At 44.4% G+C, this 17,006-nt stretch overlaps 1 protein-coding gene across 1 annotated transcript in view; it reads left to right on the top strand.

The window, feature by feature from the left end:
- Nucleotides 1–17,006, top strand: part of LZTFL1 (leucine zipper transcription factor like 1) — a 282,737-nt gene that overhangs the window by 79,958 nt on the left and 185,773 nt on the right. The window contains exon 5 of the mRNA XM_069216332.1: nucleotides 2,071–2,142. Within this exon, the coding sequence (XP_069072433.1) occupies nucleotides 2,071–2,142 (72 nt within the window). The remainder of the gene's footprint in view (nucleotides 1–2,070; nucleotides 2,143–17,006) is intronic.

Below are 17,006 nucleotides of genomic sequence, written 5' to 3'. Positions count from 1 at the left end.
GTACTACGAGCAGCATATCTTCACGTAATTTTCGTTCTGCCTTGCAAAGATAGCCTCTCTTAAATTCATTTAGAACTTTTATTTTGAAAAAAAAAAAAGCTTCACTATTGCATGTTACCGAATGCATTCTTTGTATTTTATGTTGCTTTTATCGCTCCAAGGACTTGGAATGGGCAGCTGGGCGAAGCCAGAAACAGTGTCACATCTTGCTCCGAAGAAGGACTCGTTTCTCTATTAGTGTATTGACTAACAATTTTTGACTGCCAGAGCCCAAACGTTTGCGTCGATTTCTGAAATATTTTCATAGCGCTGAAGCTCAGTCTCTGGTAACTAAGCGTTTCAGTCTGGCCACCGAGATGGGAAATCGAACTGCTGGGCTTTCAGTTTGTCAGACTCCTGGCATAAGCTGGTAAATCATTCCAGGGTTCATCGGCTTTTAAATAACATTGTCCCTTCCCTCCATTGTTAGGCAAAGTATCAGCAATTCATCGTGTATCACTTTATAAGCGCAAATTAAAGCTTCAGTTCGTTCAACATTTCCTTCCAGGGTTTACTTTCCACAAATTGGAGGCTGCATGTAGGAGGGAATGTACAGCAACTGACATGGTAACAAAGTGCGCTAGAGGAAGCACGCCAGACATTTATGAAACATCAAGCCTGCACTTTCTTTCTCTCGTTCAAGTATGTGGAGCTCTCCTCACTCCTGGGCGGAGTCTGACATCCTTTCAAGGATCAGTTCGTTCCCTTGTAAGGGCTACAGCAGTGCCAGGCAGGTAGTGAGGAGCATTTTCTGTCCCTTGTGTCATGACCTTTCTTACCCCATTCTAGTGCAATGCAACATGGCCTTGTAGCTGTGGTCACACCCTGACATTACACGAACAAGCCCCAACAAAAAGGATTCTAGGACGCCACTTTGTATGATGTTGACTAGTGTTTCTGTGCGTTTTCTGTTATCTTTGACTAGAAGGCCACTTTACATTTTTGAAGTATTATTGACAAAACAGACAACGCATAAACTCGTCTCGTAGTCTTCAACCGCTTAAACTGAAAGAAACGTTTTGAGTTCAGACCACACCAAAAATACTGCCCCCCCCCCCCCCATCTCCCTCTTCATATCGATGTCCCCTTTCTGGCATTTTGCCCTTCCCATATTTCTGAGGGTATTCCATGGATCAGACCCGTCATTCCTCTGGTGTGCCATACTATATTTTTTTTCTTTTTCTGGGATATCACTTGCTTGAGAGACAAAGGGTTTCCCGTTGTGGCAAAGTATCTCCCTGGATACTGTGCTCTCATTAGAATGGCTGAATAGTCCTTCCTTAGACCTCTGCCCATTATGAGAAAAAGCTCCTTATTTCAGTTGCCATTGCTGGAAATAAATTATAGCAGTCCCTGCCTTTTATTTGGCAAACGAAAAGTGCTGTAACAGGAAAAAATAAAAACGAAAAATTAGCAAAAATTGCCTATTTCTGGGTAAAACAATCAACATATAAAGTTTTTGGCAGTGGAGTGAACATTTCTTAGTGTTTTAATGAAGGTACCAGTAAGAGGCTACTGGTGCATAATTGATACTATTACTATCTTGGTAAGTACCAGATGTTCAATGACAAATGTAACCCATTCCTGAAACGGGTATTTGCAAAATCGTGTAGGATAGTGGGTTTTTTTCTACATACTTTTAGTGTAAGCATACAAACACGATGTTTAGGCAGCATCATTTTAGGCATTTCAAATTCCTTAATATATCTGTTATATGGTTGTAAAGAAAAACTTAAAATAAATAAACCCATTGCACCAGAGATGCCTCATTGACAATAACTGTGGGTTTTTGCATGTTATGCTAACAGTCAAATCTTTGGATGAAAGCTAAAAACACGGTTTTCAAAATGGTAAATGGGGTGGAAAGAGTTTTCCTTTTGTGTGACAGCTCTTATAATTATAAAATGCAGGTGTATACTTAATGTTTGAAGTGAAGATAATACGCCTGCAGGAAAGTGCTTAGGAAAGCTAGGTCAAGAAACGGAATGCAGAACACAATTTATGACTTGCTGTTTCCACTTGTATCCCCAGGCAAATGCAGAGTCTAGTAAGCCTAAACTTGCCCCATTGAATGAAGGAGGGACGACCGAGCTTCTTAACAAGGTAGGATTTCTCTCGCATGACAGATTAAAGAGATATTAATTTACTGTGCACATTTTCGTTTCATTTAACGTTAAGTATTTTAGTACTATAATTTGCAGGCACAGTACCCTTCTACATGTTAGAAAACGTACAAAAAGAAAGATTTGTTTGACTTATAAAAATGTTGTTCCAAATGTGGACTGGAATCTTTAGTTAGTACAGTGTTTCACAAAACAAAGCAATGGTAAACACATCGATTTCGTAACCTAGTTTAACCTAATGGAAAATGTCATCTGTCGAATTGTCCCCCAGAAGGTCTAGGGCTTTAGGAGCGGATATTCTAATCTAGTTATTAAACAAAAAACACTCTACAAAGACAATAGACACAAACTTGTCAAGCAAGTGCAATGGTTAATTCTTTTTATTTTTATGCAAACATGCTTAAAAGCACAGAAAAAAAATGAAAACATACCACCAGCTACTTGTGGCGGCCACATGCTTGCAATAGGTATTTTAAATGATAAAACAAAATAATAATTGGATGTAATTTTAAGAGCACATCATAGGTGTTATCCAGTATTGGATCTTTCATAAATTCACATGCTTGAATCATCCCCGTCGTCGAAGTGAGAGTCCCACTGTACATAAAATAGCAATAATTAACAAATAAATGTTTTTTCCTATAGGCTATAATGGAAATACCAGCCACTCATATAGCCTACCCAAGTCCTTTTGTGAAAAGGACACAAACCTGCCTGCTGGCCAATCAGGCACCAGCACCATCTAGAACACTCTCCAGAGAAGCTCCTTCCCTCAGATTTTTTTACCGCACGTCGTGTGAAGGGAGTCTCTCTGAGCTCTGCTCAGTTTTTCTACTTCTTCAGCAGCATTTTATCTCAGAGAACTCAAAGAAATGTCGGATTCTTCTAGAAAATGCCTTTTCTGTCCTTGCAAGACCTGTGGAAAGAAAAGGCTCCATGTGGATGATCTACATAGGACTGCTTGTATTGCCTCTACCCACAACACCAGGTGAAGGACTGCAAGATAAGTCGTACTTTCTCCACAAAAACCCTCAGAAACCGTGAGGGTAGACTCCTGACATGGTTACAGGCAAAATCCTGTACTTCAGGTGAGGGCAGTGGGTCAGAAAATCCACACTAAAGGTCCAAATCTGAGGACCTGGGCCAGGCAGAAAGATCTAGAAAGAGGCAGAAATTCCATCATGGAAAAGGCTTACATACTTCAATTTCTTCTGAGCCATCCTCTCCCAAAGAAGGAGTCGTACTGTTTTTTTCTTTTTCCTCTGAGCCTTCTACCTCTAGAAAGGTAACCATTAAAATTAAGTCGACGACACCACCTGTGACGACCGTGACGACGATGATGGTGTTTACATCTACCGTCTCCACCACCTTGTTGACGAGACCATCGTCGGTGAAGACTACCTTGACGTCAACGGTAAGGGCTCCTATTTCCTCTATCAAACCTCCGACGAGGATTACAGAACGGAGTTTGTCGTTAACAACATCAACTCCTTCGTCGACGACAACATTGTAGTTAACACCGTCAACGAAAGCCCCGTCGAATACAATACCACCAACGACAGCGTCGTCGGCTGTCTCACCGTCGACAAGGCCGTTGTCGATGAGACCACGGTCATCGACACCATAGTCGACGAGACCGTCGTCGATGGAAAAATTAGCCCTCATAACAATACCGTAGACGGCACCATCATCATTGACCCCATCTACTATGCCTTTGGTGCCTGTGAGACAGAGGCTATTCCTACCTCTTCCAGGTCTCCTGATCTTCGGGCCATGGTCAAGATCACATCTCTGCCCAGATCGGAGATTTATCCTACAGACAAGTCACCAAGCAAAGTGCCAACTTTATTACCCAGTCATCTACTGGACTTGGAGGAATCGGATGAGGGTCCATTTGGAGATGCGCACAGCCCATCACAGTTACACGTTAAATACCAGGAAGAGGACGGCGATGATGAGTATGATCAATACCAACCATATTACTCACATCAAGAACGCTATTACCAACCACCTCAGCCAAGAGACTCTAAACATGCCTGCCTCCTTAATCCAGGACTTACAATCAATGTTGCAGGATTATAGGAGGAGGTTCCCAGTTACAGCAGAAGATTAACCACCACCGCCAGCTTCTCCTGTTACACCAAGAAATGTCCCTCCACCTCCAGCTACTCCCAGGAGGACACCTCATTCCGTTTTAGCTGTCTCCCCTGGAGAAGAAGGTTCCACTTCAGGGGAAAAAGAGAAAGGAGAGATATCTACCCCGCAGCATCCCACTGAGGAATGGGATGACTACTTAGCCCCCACTCCTTCTCCACCACCTCCTCGCTCTTCAGATTCTCCACCCGAGGATATAGGTGGTTTCCACAATCTAATGGACAGGGCTGCCGCACGCTTCCACCTTCCAACATCTGTCTCTCAGTCGGAATGCTTCCATCATGATTTTAAGGAACAGTCATGGAAGTCTGTAAGGTCCATTCCCATTATTGACTTTATATGGAGCGAGGGTACCAAGATCATGCGCAACCTGGCAACTGTCCCACCAGTGCCGCAAAAGTTGGACAAGAAATACAAGGCAACTCAGGACTCTCCAGCATGTCTCACTGGTCACCCAAAGCCTGACTGTTATTTCGCAAGCGGCTCAAAGGCGTTCTAAGAACCCGTCGACGCCTATCTCTACTCCTCCAGACAGAGAAGGAAGGAGATTAGATAATGTGGGCAAAAGATTCTCCTCCATGTCAGCAATTACTGTTAGAGCAGCAAATTCCTTGGCAATCCTGGGTCGTTATGACCGGCAAATGTGGTCAGATATGCAACCTTTCATTGATCTCTTCCCTGAAAGCAAGCAAGCAGAGGCACGGAAGATCCTCCAAGAAGGTGAGCGTACGTCGGAGGAGATAATCGACTGCGCTCTAGATATAGCCTCCACCGGTTTTCGTCAGCTGGCCGGTGCCGCAGTGTTACGCCGCCAAGGTTGGCTCAAGGCCACATCTTTCAGACCGGAAGTGCAGTCCAGAATCCTCGACATGCCCTACGAAGGGGAATCTCTCTTTGGCAAGCATGTAGATGACGCGCTCCAGGCCATCAAGACCGACACAGACACTGCCAAGTCTCTAGGTACCCTGCAGCCCTTTCGGGGTGCAATAGGAAGAGGATTTACCTCATTTCAAGGTTCCTTTCACAGGCAGTACCAGCAACCCCAATATAGGCAGTCCTATCAACAACAGTATAGGCAACCATCCACGGCCTCATACGCCAGACAGGGAGGAAAGAGAAGACAGGGGTCACAAAACAGAGATCAACCCAGAAAGCAATGATCTTCACTAGGCACAGGCTATGCTTCCCAAATGTTCACACTATCAACAAATAGGAGCAAACATCTCCAACTACATCCAGGAGTGGAAGAACATAACATCAGACATATGGGTGCTGGATATAGTGACAAGAGGTCATGCCCTGAATTCATACAAAAACCACTGCATCATCCACCTAGAACATCCAGACCGTTCCATCTTTATCTGCTTAAGCAGGAAGTATTCCTTATGTTTGCCAAGGGAGCTATAGAAAGAGTTCCACTTCAGCAAAGAGGTCTTGGATTCTATTCCTGTTTCTCTTGTAGGGGATTTCCATGTATAGTCATAAGCACTGAATAGTTCCGCATGCCTGTGGGGACCCCGGAGCACTGTTCTGAAGTGTATTCTTAAGTGTAGATGTTTGCCTTTCTTGAAAAAGGCCTGTAAAGTCACTTAAAAGTATCAATGTGCAGCCTAGAGGAAAGGCTACAAAGGCCAAATTGTTCATTCTTTTGGTTGGTAAGAAAAGAAGCTGTAGTACAGATATACCTTTAAAACATATTTATTCTAGAAATGTAGTAAAAAAACATGTTTTCCGACCTTATTTACAACTTCAAATGAGGATGAAACAATGCAGGGCAGTGTAACCCATAGGCTGCCATTATACAGAATGTAAATAGAGCTGTGCCTTTAAGAAAAGAAAGTCTTCCTGTATCCCATCATGCACAGCAACAGGCAGTTGCCTCAGTTCTTTTTTCCGGCTCCTTCTGACAGGACCCTGAAGCATTGAGCTCCACCTTTCATAGCTTTTTTTGACTAAAACTCAACAAAAATCCTTTGGATTTCAGTTTCACTCGACGTTTTTAATCTAGAGTGAACATTTCCTAGCTTTTCCTGTCAAATTCTGACAGAAACTTGAGGCTTTTTTGCCACCAGAATGCCTTATCTTTTTGATAAGTGCCCTAGCTGTGGCAGGAAAAAGGGCAAATCAGACCCACATCAAGTCTGTATTATTTGCCTGCGTCTACTCATGAGCCTGATGCCTGTGACATTTGTAAAACCTTCTCCAGGTGAACCCTTCGTGACAGGGAGAAAATCTGCCTTCAGGCCAAGGAGGACAGGAGACTAAGAGGACAATCTGCCACAGAGCGAGGAGAAAGTCAGTCTTCTACCAGGGCTCTCACTGTGTCCTCTGGAGCAGCTGCCAGATCTGCTCACAAGCGTAACAGGTCCCCGACAACGTTGAGAGCATCGACGTCTAGACAAGGAACGGCGCTGACATGCTCGCCATCGAGAACCAGCTCGCTGTCGAGTAAGAGACATCGCTCGCCGTTGAGAGCTTTATCATCGTCGAGACGGCGTAGACACTCGCCGTCGAGAAGCTCCTGGTCCAGGTCACCGTCGACGCGAAGGGGGAGGATCGACGTCAGTGGACAGCACTCGTAGTCACAGATGATCGTCGTCATCCCATCGACGTCGAGGGAGATCGCCGTCGAGGGGCTCTCAACGGCGAGAGGAGTCAAGGCCGAGAGGTACTCGTCGGCGTCGTACTGCGGCGTCGAGAAGGCACTCAAAGAGACCAAGGAGGGTCTATACCACCTCAGAATCCTCGGCTTCTCTCATTCTCTTACCACCTTTGCCTCAGCCTTCTCCTCAGCAATCTCCTCTACCACTGACACCTCTGGCACCTACAGCTCCTCTGCTGGTACCTCTTTCAGAGTCCGCCCCAGTGACTCCTGCAGAATCCACAAGGCATTCTCGACATTCTTCGAGGCGCTCTTCTTCATCTCAACATCGTCATCGGCACGACTCAGATCGCAGGTCTCCTCGTTCCCACCATAGACACTCCTCATCCATAAGAGATTACTCTCCGATGTTATCTGACTCCCCGTCTCAAAGAGTTTCTCCCATAGACGATGTCAACACTTTTCAAGAGGTACTAATTCGCGGTGCTACCAAGTTGAACATCCCTCTGGCAGTACCGACTCCAACAACCTCTGTCATTTTTGAGACACTACACCAGCGTTCTTCTGCTAGACCATTACTACAGCTGGTCCCAGGATTACTTGAACCGGCAATGGACATTTTCTTAACACCGTCCACAACTAAAACTGCTCCTTCCAGACTCATAAAGAAATATCGTCCTCTGGAGCAGGACCCTTTATTTCTGAGAGCGGATCCAGTGCCCGATTCAGTGGTAATCGTGGCTGCTAAGAAATTACATTCTACATCTCCGTCTTCTTCTTCTCCACCGGACAAAGAGAGTAGAAAAAGTGATGCCCCAGGCCGCAAAGTTTGCTCCACTTCAGCCATCACTATGAAAGCGGCTAGTGCTACTGCCCTGTTAGGCAGGTATGATCGCGTCCTTTGGGATTCTGTGCTGCAATTTGCAGAATACCTCCCTAAGGAGAAAAAGGAGGATTTCTTGGAGATTGTAAGTGAAGGCGCCATGGTCTCCAATCAAGTAATAAGCGCGGCTGCAGACTCCTCTGTGTTATCCGCACATAATTATTCTCATGGAATTTCTTTGAGAAGACATGCCTGGCTACGCCTTACTTCACTTAAGCCAGAGGCGCAACAGAGGATACAAAATTTGCCTTTTTCAGGTTCCACTTTGTTTGGTTCTCATGCTGACGACGAAATGTCGAGGATGAAAACCGAACTGGACACTCTGAAGGCGGTGGGCATTGAGAAGCCAAGAGAGCAACGGAAAACATTCCGTCCCTACCACCGTAGACTTTTTGCTCAAAGGCTTCAAACACCGCAGTGGATGCCTCCAAGATCCCAGCAACATCATAGAACCTTTTCGACCCAGCGAAAACAAACAAGGGGTCGCTCTACGCCACAAACTGCCCAAACAGCTCGTCAGGCATCAGCGTCTAAGCCCTGAATCCTCGCTTCCCCCTCCTCCGTTACCCACTCCGGTAGGGGGAAGTATTTCACATCATCTGGAAGAGTGGCAACGCATAACGTCAGACGCCTGGGTGTTGAATATTGTGCGGAATGGCTACTGTCTCAGGTTCATAAGCCCTCCGCCTTCTATTCCACCCAAACCGGTGAATTACCATCTCAACGCTCTCAAAGTGGAAGTAACAACCCTATTACAAAAGAAGGCGACAAACATGAGTTCCGACCCATTCTAGATCTAAGGGTAGCCAACAAATGGGTTTGCAGAGAAAAGTTCAGGATGCTATCCTTACACCAAATTTATCCCCAACTTCGTCAAGGAGATTGGCTCTGTTCAATAGATCTCCGCAACGCTTACTTCCACATTCCTGTGAACAAAAAGCATCGGAAGTTTTTAAGATTCCTCGTCAGAAAAAGTCATTACCAATTTACAGTGCTACCTTTTGGCCTCAAATCAGCACAGAGGACGTTTTCAAAATGCATGGCGGTGGTGGCAGCCCATTTAAGGAAACATCGGATATTCGTCTATCCCTATCTAGACGATTGGCTCATAAAAGCATCCAAAAACCTAGAGGCCCAACAGCACTTCAATTGGACTCAACAGCTACTCCAGAGACTGGGCCTTCAGATCAACCTCTCCAAGTCCACGGCAACACCTGTTCAGAGGTTGCACTACTTATACGCCATCATAGACACCACTCAAGGAAAGGTGTTTCCTTCGGAGGAACGACGTTTATCAATCCTCCAAAAGTGCCAGCAGCTCGAGGAAATGCCTCAGGCCACTGCAAGAGCGATATCCTCTCTCCTGGGGTCGATGCCGTCTTGCATCTACCTCAGTCCCAACGCTCGCCTCCATATGAGACCTTTACAGGAATGTCTAGAGAATCAATGGTATCAACTAGTAGTCGATTGGGAGAACAGCATCCTTCTTTCTCCCCATGCCATTCAATCTCTCAAGTGGTGGTGTTCTCCGAACAATCTTCTGAAAGTGATGCCATTCCACCATCAGCCTCCCACTCAGACCATAGTCACGGATGCATCGCTGCTCGGATGGGGAGCGCATGTAGATCACCTCCAAATACAAGGCTCTTGGTCGCAGAGAGAACAACTGTATCACATCAATCTTTTAGTGCTTCACGCAGTCCATCTTGCACTCAAAGCCTTCCTCCCCGCACTGAAGGCGAAAACTCTGCTTCTCCAGACAGACAAGATGGCCACCATGTATTACTTGAACAAACAAGGGGGTACCAGATCCAGGAATCTGTCGACAGAAGCCCAAACAATTTGGCACTGGCTTCTAGCCAGGAACCTATCAATAGTGGCAACTCCCCTTCCGGGCATGCAGAATGTCCAGGCGGATGCCCTCAGCCGAGCAATGGACGAAAACCACGAGTGGGTTTTGCACGACGACGACGTCCGCTCTATCTTTTCCATGTGGGGTACCCCTTCTATAGACCTATTTGTAACCCCAGAAAACAAAAAATGCCAAGACTTTGCCTCCAGGTACTACCATCCAGGAACATTGGGGAATGCCCTGTGGATAAACTGGTCAGGAGCATTTCTTTACGCCTTTCCACCGCTTCCCCTGATACCGACAGTCCTCCTCAAGCTGTCCCACTCCCACACCAAGATGTTTCTTATCGCCCCAGAATGGCCACGCCAGTGGTGGTTTCCAGATCTCCTTCACCGGTCACTCAGACCACACATCCGATTACCTTGCCGCCCGACCTTCTCACGAAGTTTCTACCTCAGGACTGCATGGAGATTCTAAGGGAGGCAAAGCGCCCTTCCACAAGAACAGCCTATGCCTTCAAATGGAAAAGGTTCTGCATGTGGTGTTTGGACAAGAACGTTGACCCAATAACATGCGGAGAAGAAGCTATTCTTCCATATTTGTTAAACCTGGCGAAGTCTGGCTTACAGTTGTCATCAATCAAAGTACACCTGGCAGCTCTAACGGCATATAGGAAGAGTCCTTCCCAATCCTCTTTCTTTAGAATTCCAATCATAAAAGATTTCCTAGAAGGTTTGAAAAAGGTTTTTCCTCCCATTAGACAGCCATCTCCTCCATGGGAGCTGAATATTGTCCTTTCGCGTCTGATGCTGCACCCTTTTGACCCAATACACAAAGCATCACTCCAGCATCTTACAGGGAAAACTGCTTTTCTGGTTGCAATCACTTCAGCTTGCGGGGTCAGTGAGATCCCTTTGCGCTCAGGAACCTTATACGGTTTTTCATTCCTCAAAAGTAGTAATGAGAACAGATCCTAAATTTCTTCCTAAAGTCATTTCAGACTTTCACGTAAACCATACCATCTCCCTACCGACTTTCTTCCAAAATCCATCTACTCCTGCTGAGAGAACCCTACATTCTCTCGATGTAAAAAGGGTTTTAAAATTTTACTTGGATAGAACCAAATCCTTGCACAAATCACAGCAGCTGTTTATTAACTATGGCCCAGTTAGAACAGGTCTGGCCACCTCCTAACAACCCTTATCCAGGTGGATTGTCTCATGTATCGTATTCTGTTATCAGTTAGCAAATAAATCCCTCGATGGCAGGCAAAAAGCTCATTCTAGTAGGGGGAAGGCAGCAACTGTTGCTTTGATGAGAAACATTCCTTTGGCAGAAATATGCAAAGCGGATACCTGGAGATCTGTCCACACCTTTACTAAGCATTACTGTCTTGATTCAGATGCTCAGGTTGGACAGGCCTCTTTTAAGAATCTCTTTGCGTGATTTATTGTTTCTTTATTGTTCTGTCTACTCCACCGCAGTTATTGGGATGGGCTTGCTAATCTATTCAGTGCTTATGACTATACATGTTCCATGATAGTCATAAGCAACCCTCCCGCCTCCCCGGTGGAGCTGACATGAGGATAACCATAATAATAACGATATTGTTATTGACAGAGATATTCAGATTTCTTCATGTCATATTACAAGCCTACAAAAAGAACTGAGGCAACTGCCTGTTGCTGTGCATGATGGGATACAGGAAGACTTTCTTTTCTTAAAGGCACAGCTCTATTTACATTCTGTATAATGGCAGCCTATGGGCTACACTGCCCTGCATTGTTTCATCCTCATTTGAAGTTGTAAATAAGGTTGGAAATCATGTTTTTTACTACATTTCTAGAATAAATATGTTTTAAAGGTATATCTGTACTACAGCGTCCTTTCTTACCAACCAAAAGACTGAACAATTTGGCCTTTGTAGCCTTTCCTCTAGGCTGCACATTGATATTCTTAAGTGACTTTATAGGCCTTTTTCAAGAAAGGCAAACATCTACACTTAAGAATACACTTCAGAACAGTGCTCCGGGGTCCCCACAGGCGTGCAGAACTATTCAGTGCTTATGACTATCATGGAAATACCCCTATGTGAGAACTGGAGTTACAGGTAAGAAACCATTCCTTCTTCTTGATAAAGAAGTCAGGGGAATGGCGACCGATACTAGATCTCAGGAAACTCAACAAGTTCCTTCGGAAACAATCTTTTAGGATGATCACGCTGTCGGATATCCTGCACCTTCTCAATCCTGTAGACTTTGACAATGGATCTCCAGGATGCTTATTTCCACATACCAATACATCAGAAACCTCACAAATATCTCTGCTTTACTGTAGCCGGTGCCCATTATCAGTTCAAAGTTCTCCCATTAGGTCTGAGGTCAGCTCCACGAATCTTCACAAAATGCCTTGCCCCAGTCGCAGGTTTTCTCCGCAGCAGGGGTTTCCAGGTGTTTCCATACCTGGACGACTGGCTTATAAAAGCTCTTTCTCCACTACTAGCCACCAGGGCTACAAACGCTTGCTTGAAGTTATTCTGCAGTTTGGGGCTAACAGTAAATCTACAGAAGTCGGTCATACTTCCCTCATGCAGAAGAGTCTTCCTGGGTGTAGAATTAGACACCATCAAGAACAAAGAATACCTCACTACGGCACGGCAGCAGAAACTAATCAACTTAGCCGTCAGAATTTCCACAAAAGAGTTTGTTTCAGTGTGGCTGTTGAAATCACTTCTGGGCATGATTTCCTCAGCCATCGTCCTAGTTCAACTGGCAAGACTGAGAATGAGACAGTTACAAGAAGAATTACAGCTCCAATGGACCCAGTCGCAAGGGTCCTTCGACGACTTAATAACTGTCACGCCAAGAATTCGCCAGGCGTTGAAGTGGTGGTCTCAGACCAACCATCTCTCCCAAGGTCTTACGTTTCTAACACCAATGACAAACTTTATCATCACCACAGACTCTTCCTTGGAAGGCTGGGGAGGCCATTTACTAGACATGTGCATTCAGGGAAGATGGTTGAATCTTCAGAAAGGAATGCACATAAACCTGTTGGAATTGAAGGCTATCCACCTCACGCTCAAGGCTTTTCTTCCACGCATCGCAGGGTCCTAAGTGTTGGTCAGGACGGACAACACAACAAGTATGTTTTACATCAACAAGCAAGGAGGAACAAGATCCCTCTCCCTCTCCCTCTCAAGGGAAGCTCAGTCTCTTTGGGACTGGCTCACACTGCACAATATTCGCCTCAGGGTGGAGCACCTGCCAGGGGTCAACAACGCCCTCACGGACTCTCTCAGCAGGACTGACAACTGCCACAAGTGGGAACTCAACCAGAAGGTACTCAACAGCATCTTCCAACGCTGGGGTCAACCGATCCTAGACTTGTTTGCCACCAACCTGAACGCCAAATGCCAGTTCTACGCCAGTCGATACCCACTCCCGGGGTCACGGGGAAATGCTCTTTTGATGAGACGGACTGGGATCTTTGCCTACGCTTTTCCCTCCATCCCGTTGATCCCCAGACTCCTCAGGAAAATGAAGTCTGAATGCTGCAGGATCATTCTCCTAGCACCCAGATGGCCCAAACAGTACTAGTACACGAAGCTTCTACTCCGGTCCGTGGCCAATCCGGTCCGCCTTCCCTGCAACCACAACCTTCTCACGAAGAATCAAGGTCAAATTCTTCACCCCGATCCAACTTCTCTTCAATTGCATGCTTGGCTCCTGAGTTCAGGGTATGAACATGGATCAGGAATACAGACTGATTTTATCTAGGGCACGAGCAGAGAGCACAAATAAGACATACAAACTCAAGTGGAAGAGATTTTGTGTTTGGTGTTCTCAGAACAATTTCCACCCGTTACAAATTAAGCCTGAACAAATTCTCTCGTACCTTCTCACACTCTCAAAGGCTGGTCTTTGCCATGCATCCGTCAAGATTCACCTAGCAGCTATAGCCTCTTATAGGTGCTCTGCTGAGATGCCTTAAATCTGCTCATCCAGAATCATTAAGCAATTCATGAAAGGCCTCTTCCGCACTTTCCCTCTGGCCCATCTACCTCCGCCAGAGTGGCATCTCAATATAGTCCTGTCCTAGCTCATGAAAGCTCCTTTCGAACCTATTCACAGGGCGGAACGCAAGTACATCACATGGAAGGTGGCAACCCTGCTTGCTCTCACTTCCACCAGGAGAGTCAGTGATATACAGGCTTTTACTACTAAAGAAACGTTTCTGTTTTTTCCGGATGACTTCGTTATGCTCAGGACCAACCCCAGATACATTCCCAAGGTGCCATCTTCATTTCATCTCAATGAGCCCGTGATGCTACGAACCTTTTTTCCAAATCCAACTACAATCGCAGAAAAAACTCTGCATTCTTTGGACATCAAAAGATGCCTCAAATTTTACCTTCAAATTACCAAACAAATCAGGAAATCAGATCAGCTCTTGGTATCTTATTCTCTTGGACGACAAGGAACAGGGGTCACCAAGGCCACTATAGCCCGGTGGATTTCCTCTACAATTGTTCTGTCACACCAAAGCAGTAAAATCGTTGACTAGGCGCCCGAGAGCCCACTCCACGAGAGCAGTCTCCACATCGGCTGCTTTGATTCAGGGTATTGCCCTGGAAAAGATATGCCAAGCTGCGGCATGGAAGACTAGGCACTCCTTTATGTGTATTGTTTGGAGTCCTCGCAGAGAACTGACTCTTTAGTTGGACAAGCTGTTCTACTTCATCTCTTTCATTAAGGTGAGACCTTTCCTTGGTTGTGTAAAAACTGTTTGATATGCAAATAGTCCATAATTGCTATGCAATATACTTTGACATGCTTTTATATATGTATATAGTTTTATATGTGTGTGTGTGTGTGTGTGTGTGTATGTGTATATATATATATATATATATATATATATATATATATATATATATATATATTTTTTTTTTTTTTTCAAGTTTTCTCACCCAGTCAGACAAGAGATCAAGACACCAGACGAACAGTTCCAGAATATATTAAGGAAAAATGAAATGGTGTTCCTTCCAATATATATATATATATATATATATATATATATATATATATATATATATATATATATATAGATAGATGTCCGGTATATGTACATAGATTTATGTATATTTGTTTGAAGTTCATAATACAAGATTTATGAGCTAGCTATTTGATACAGGTTGTAAAGGATTTTTATGCTCGCACCCTCCATCCACTACGAGTATAATGTTTATCAACAGTACTGCTGGCTATTCAGATTCAAGCATGTGAATTTATGAAAGATACCAATACTGGATAAGAAAACAAGTTACTTACCTGTAACTACAGTTATCAAGTATTGGTATCTTTCATAAAATTACATGCAACCCATCCTCCTCACCTTAGACGCTCGCATTTCCTCTCAGGTTATAATCTTTTCACTCTCGTGCTAGAAAATCTAAGGGAAGGAGCTTCTCTGGAGAGTGTTCTAGAGGATGCTGGTGCCTGATTGGCCAGCAAAGGTTTGGGTCCTTTTCACAAAAGGACTTGGATAGGCTATTTGAGTGGCTGGTATTTCCATTATAGCCTATAGGAAAACATTTTTATTTGTTAATTATTGCTATTTTATATACCGTGGGACTCCACTTCGATGACGGGGATGATTCAAGCATGTGAATTTATGAAAGATATCAATACTGGATAACTGTAGTTTACAGGTAAGTAAATTGTTTTCCTTCCTAGCAGGCATACTGTAATGGGTGGAAGCAAAAATGTGAATAGTAGCATAGACTAATAAGTAATAAGGGTTGACCAAAAGCCCCTGATGGGGCCCATTTACGAAGGTAAGCGTACACATGAGTAAATCTGCATGTGTATGTTTACTCTTAGACCTTTAAGTAACTTTACTTCTTTAGGACATTCACCATTTCTGAGTGTAAAATTACTCAAAAGTGTTGGCTTGTGTGTCTCTATCCCTGAAACAAGGGGTGGAGCCTAATTTATGACAGCCAAAAAGGAGCAGTAGTAAGTCTTGTACCACACATGTCCAACCACTGATAGTGCCATACACCCCCCAGACAAAATTATGGATGCCTTAAAATAGAAACTCCTGATTTATTTATTTAGAGAGAGAGAGAGAGATTGAGTGTGTGTTCAAAACAAAACCCTTACAGGGTTAGAGTGATGCATAAATTAATAAATTATGCCAAAAAGAAGAGAGAACTCCGTGTAGTTCCCAAGTTTAGGTGGAGAGCAGCTCCTAAAAGGAGCACCCTGCAACACCAGCGACATGCTAGATTTGCTCACTTCAAATATCTGTTTATCTAGCAAAGTTTTTAAGCATATCACAGCACTATCAACGCCAAGCTAAACAGGGCCAAAGTATTTTGTCATTTGAACAGCAAAACTTTCAAGCATAGGATTGACACAGTGCCATTCTCGCCGAGCTGTAAAATGACAAAAGCCATTCACTACTCCAGGCACAGTATTACAGCTTTGGACTGGTAAATACCATCCAAGCCAATTTGGAATGAGTAAAAGCAACCCCTGACACTTATTTCACTATCATTATGGCTGTTCAGAAAAGTTTAGCTTTGTCCAGACACAAGGGAGCACCCAGTATAAGTCAAAACAAAACCCTTATAGGGTTAGAGTGATGCATAAATTATGCAAAAAGAAGAGTGAACTCTGGGTACTTCCCAAGTTTAGGTGGAGAGCAGCTCCTGAAAGGAGCACCCTGCAACTCCAGTGACACTCTAGATTTGCTCACCTTAAATGTCTGTTTATCTAGCAAAGTTTTTAAGCATAGGATTAGCACAGTGCTATCCATGCCAAGCTAAACACGGACAAAGTCTTTTGCCATTTGTACAGCAAAATCTTTAAGCATAGGATTGACACAGTGCCATCCTCATGAGCTGTAAAATGTCACCTCTCTTGGGAACTATCCAGATTTCTCTCTTCTTTATTATATGTGTGTGTGTGTGTGTGTATTCACTGACAAAATCAAAGATTACAGGGACGTTATAGTTAGGTTGACATTTTACCCACACAAACCATTGAAATTCAGTAGTTATAGTTATACTATAGCTTTATAGCCCGCTGTAGCTGGCTATACCGGCCATTAAAGGCCTGCTCCAGCGTTTAAGGCCCAAACCAAAGGCGAGGGCCTTTAACAAGGGAGCAGGCACCTATGTAGCCCATCTGCTTGGGGCTATAAAGGTATTAGAACATCCGCTCCATGAGGACAGAATGTTCTAATTAGTAAAACAAGCCTTTGTTCACAGCTGTTGCTGTGAATGTTCTAGGGCTAACAGTGTGTGCAGGGCCACAAATGTTAGCTGTGGAACATTTGCAGCAAGAG

This window comes from Pleurodeles waltl, chromosome 2_1 (genome assembly GCF_031143425.1).
Source record: "Pleurodeles waltl isolate 20211129_DDA chromosome 2_1, aPleWal1.hap1.20221129, whole genome shotgun sequence".
NCBI lineage: Eukaryota > Metazoa > Chordata > Amphibia > Caudata > Salamandridae > Pleurodeles > Pleurodeles waltl.
This window is presented reverse-complemented; position numbering and strand designations above follow the sequence as displayed.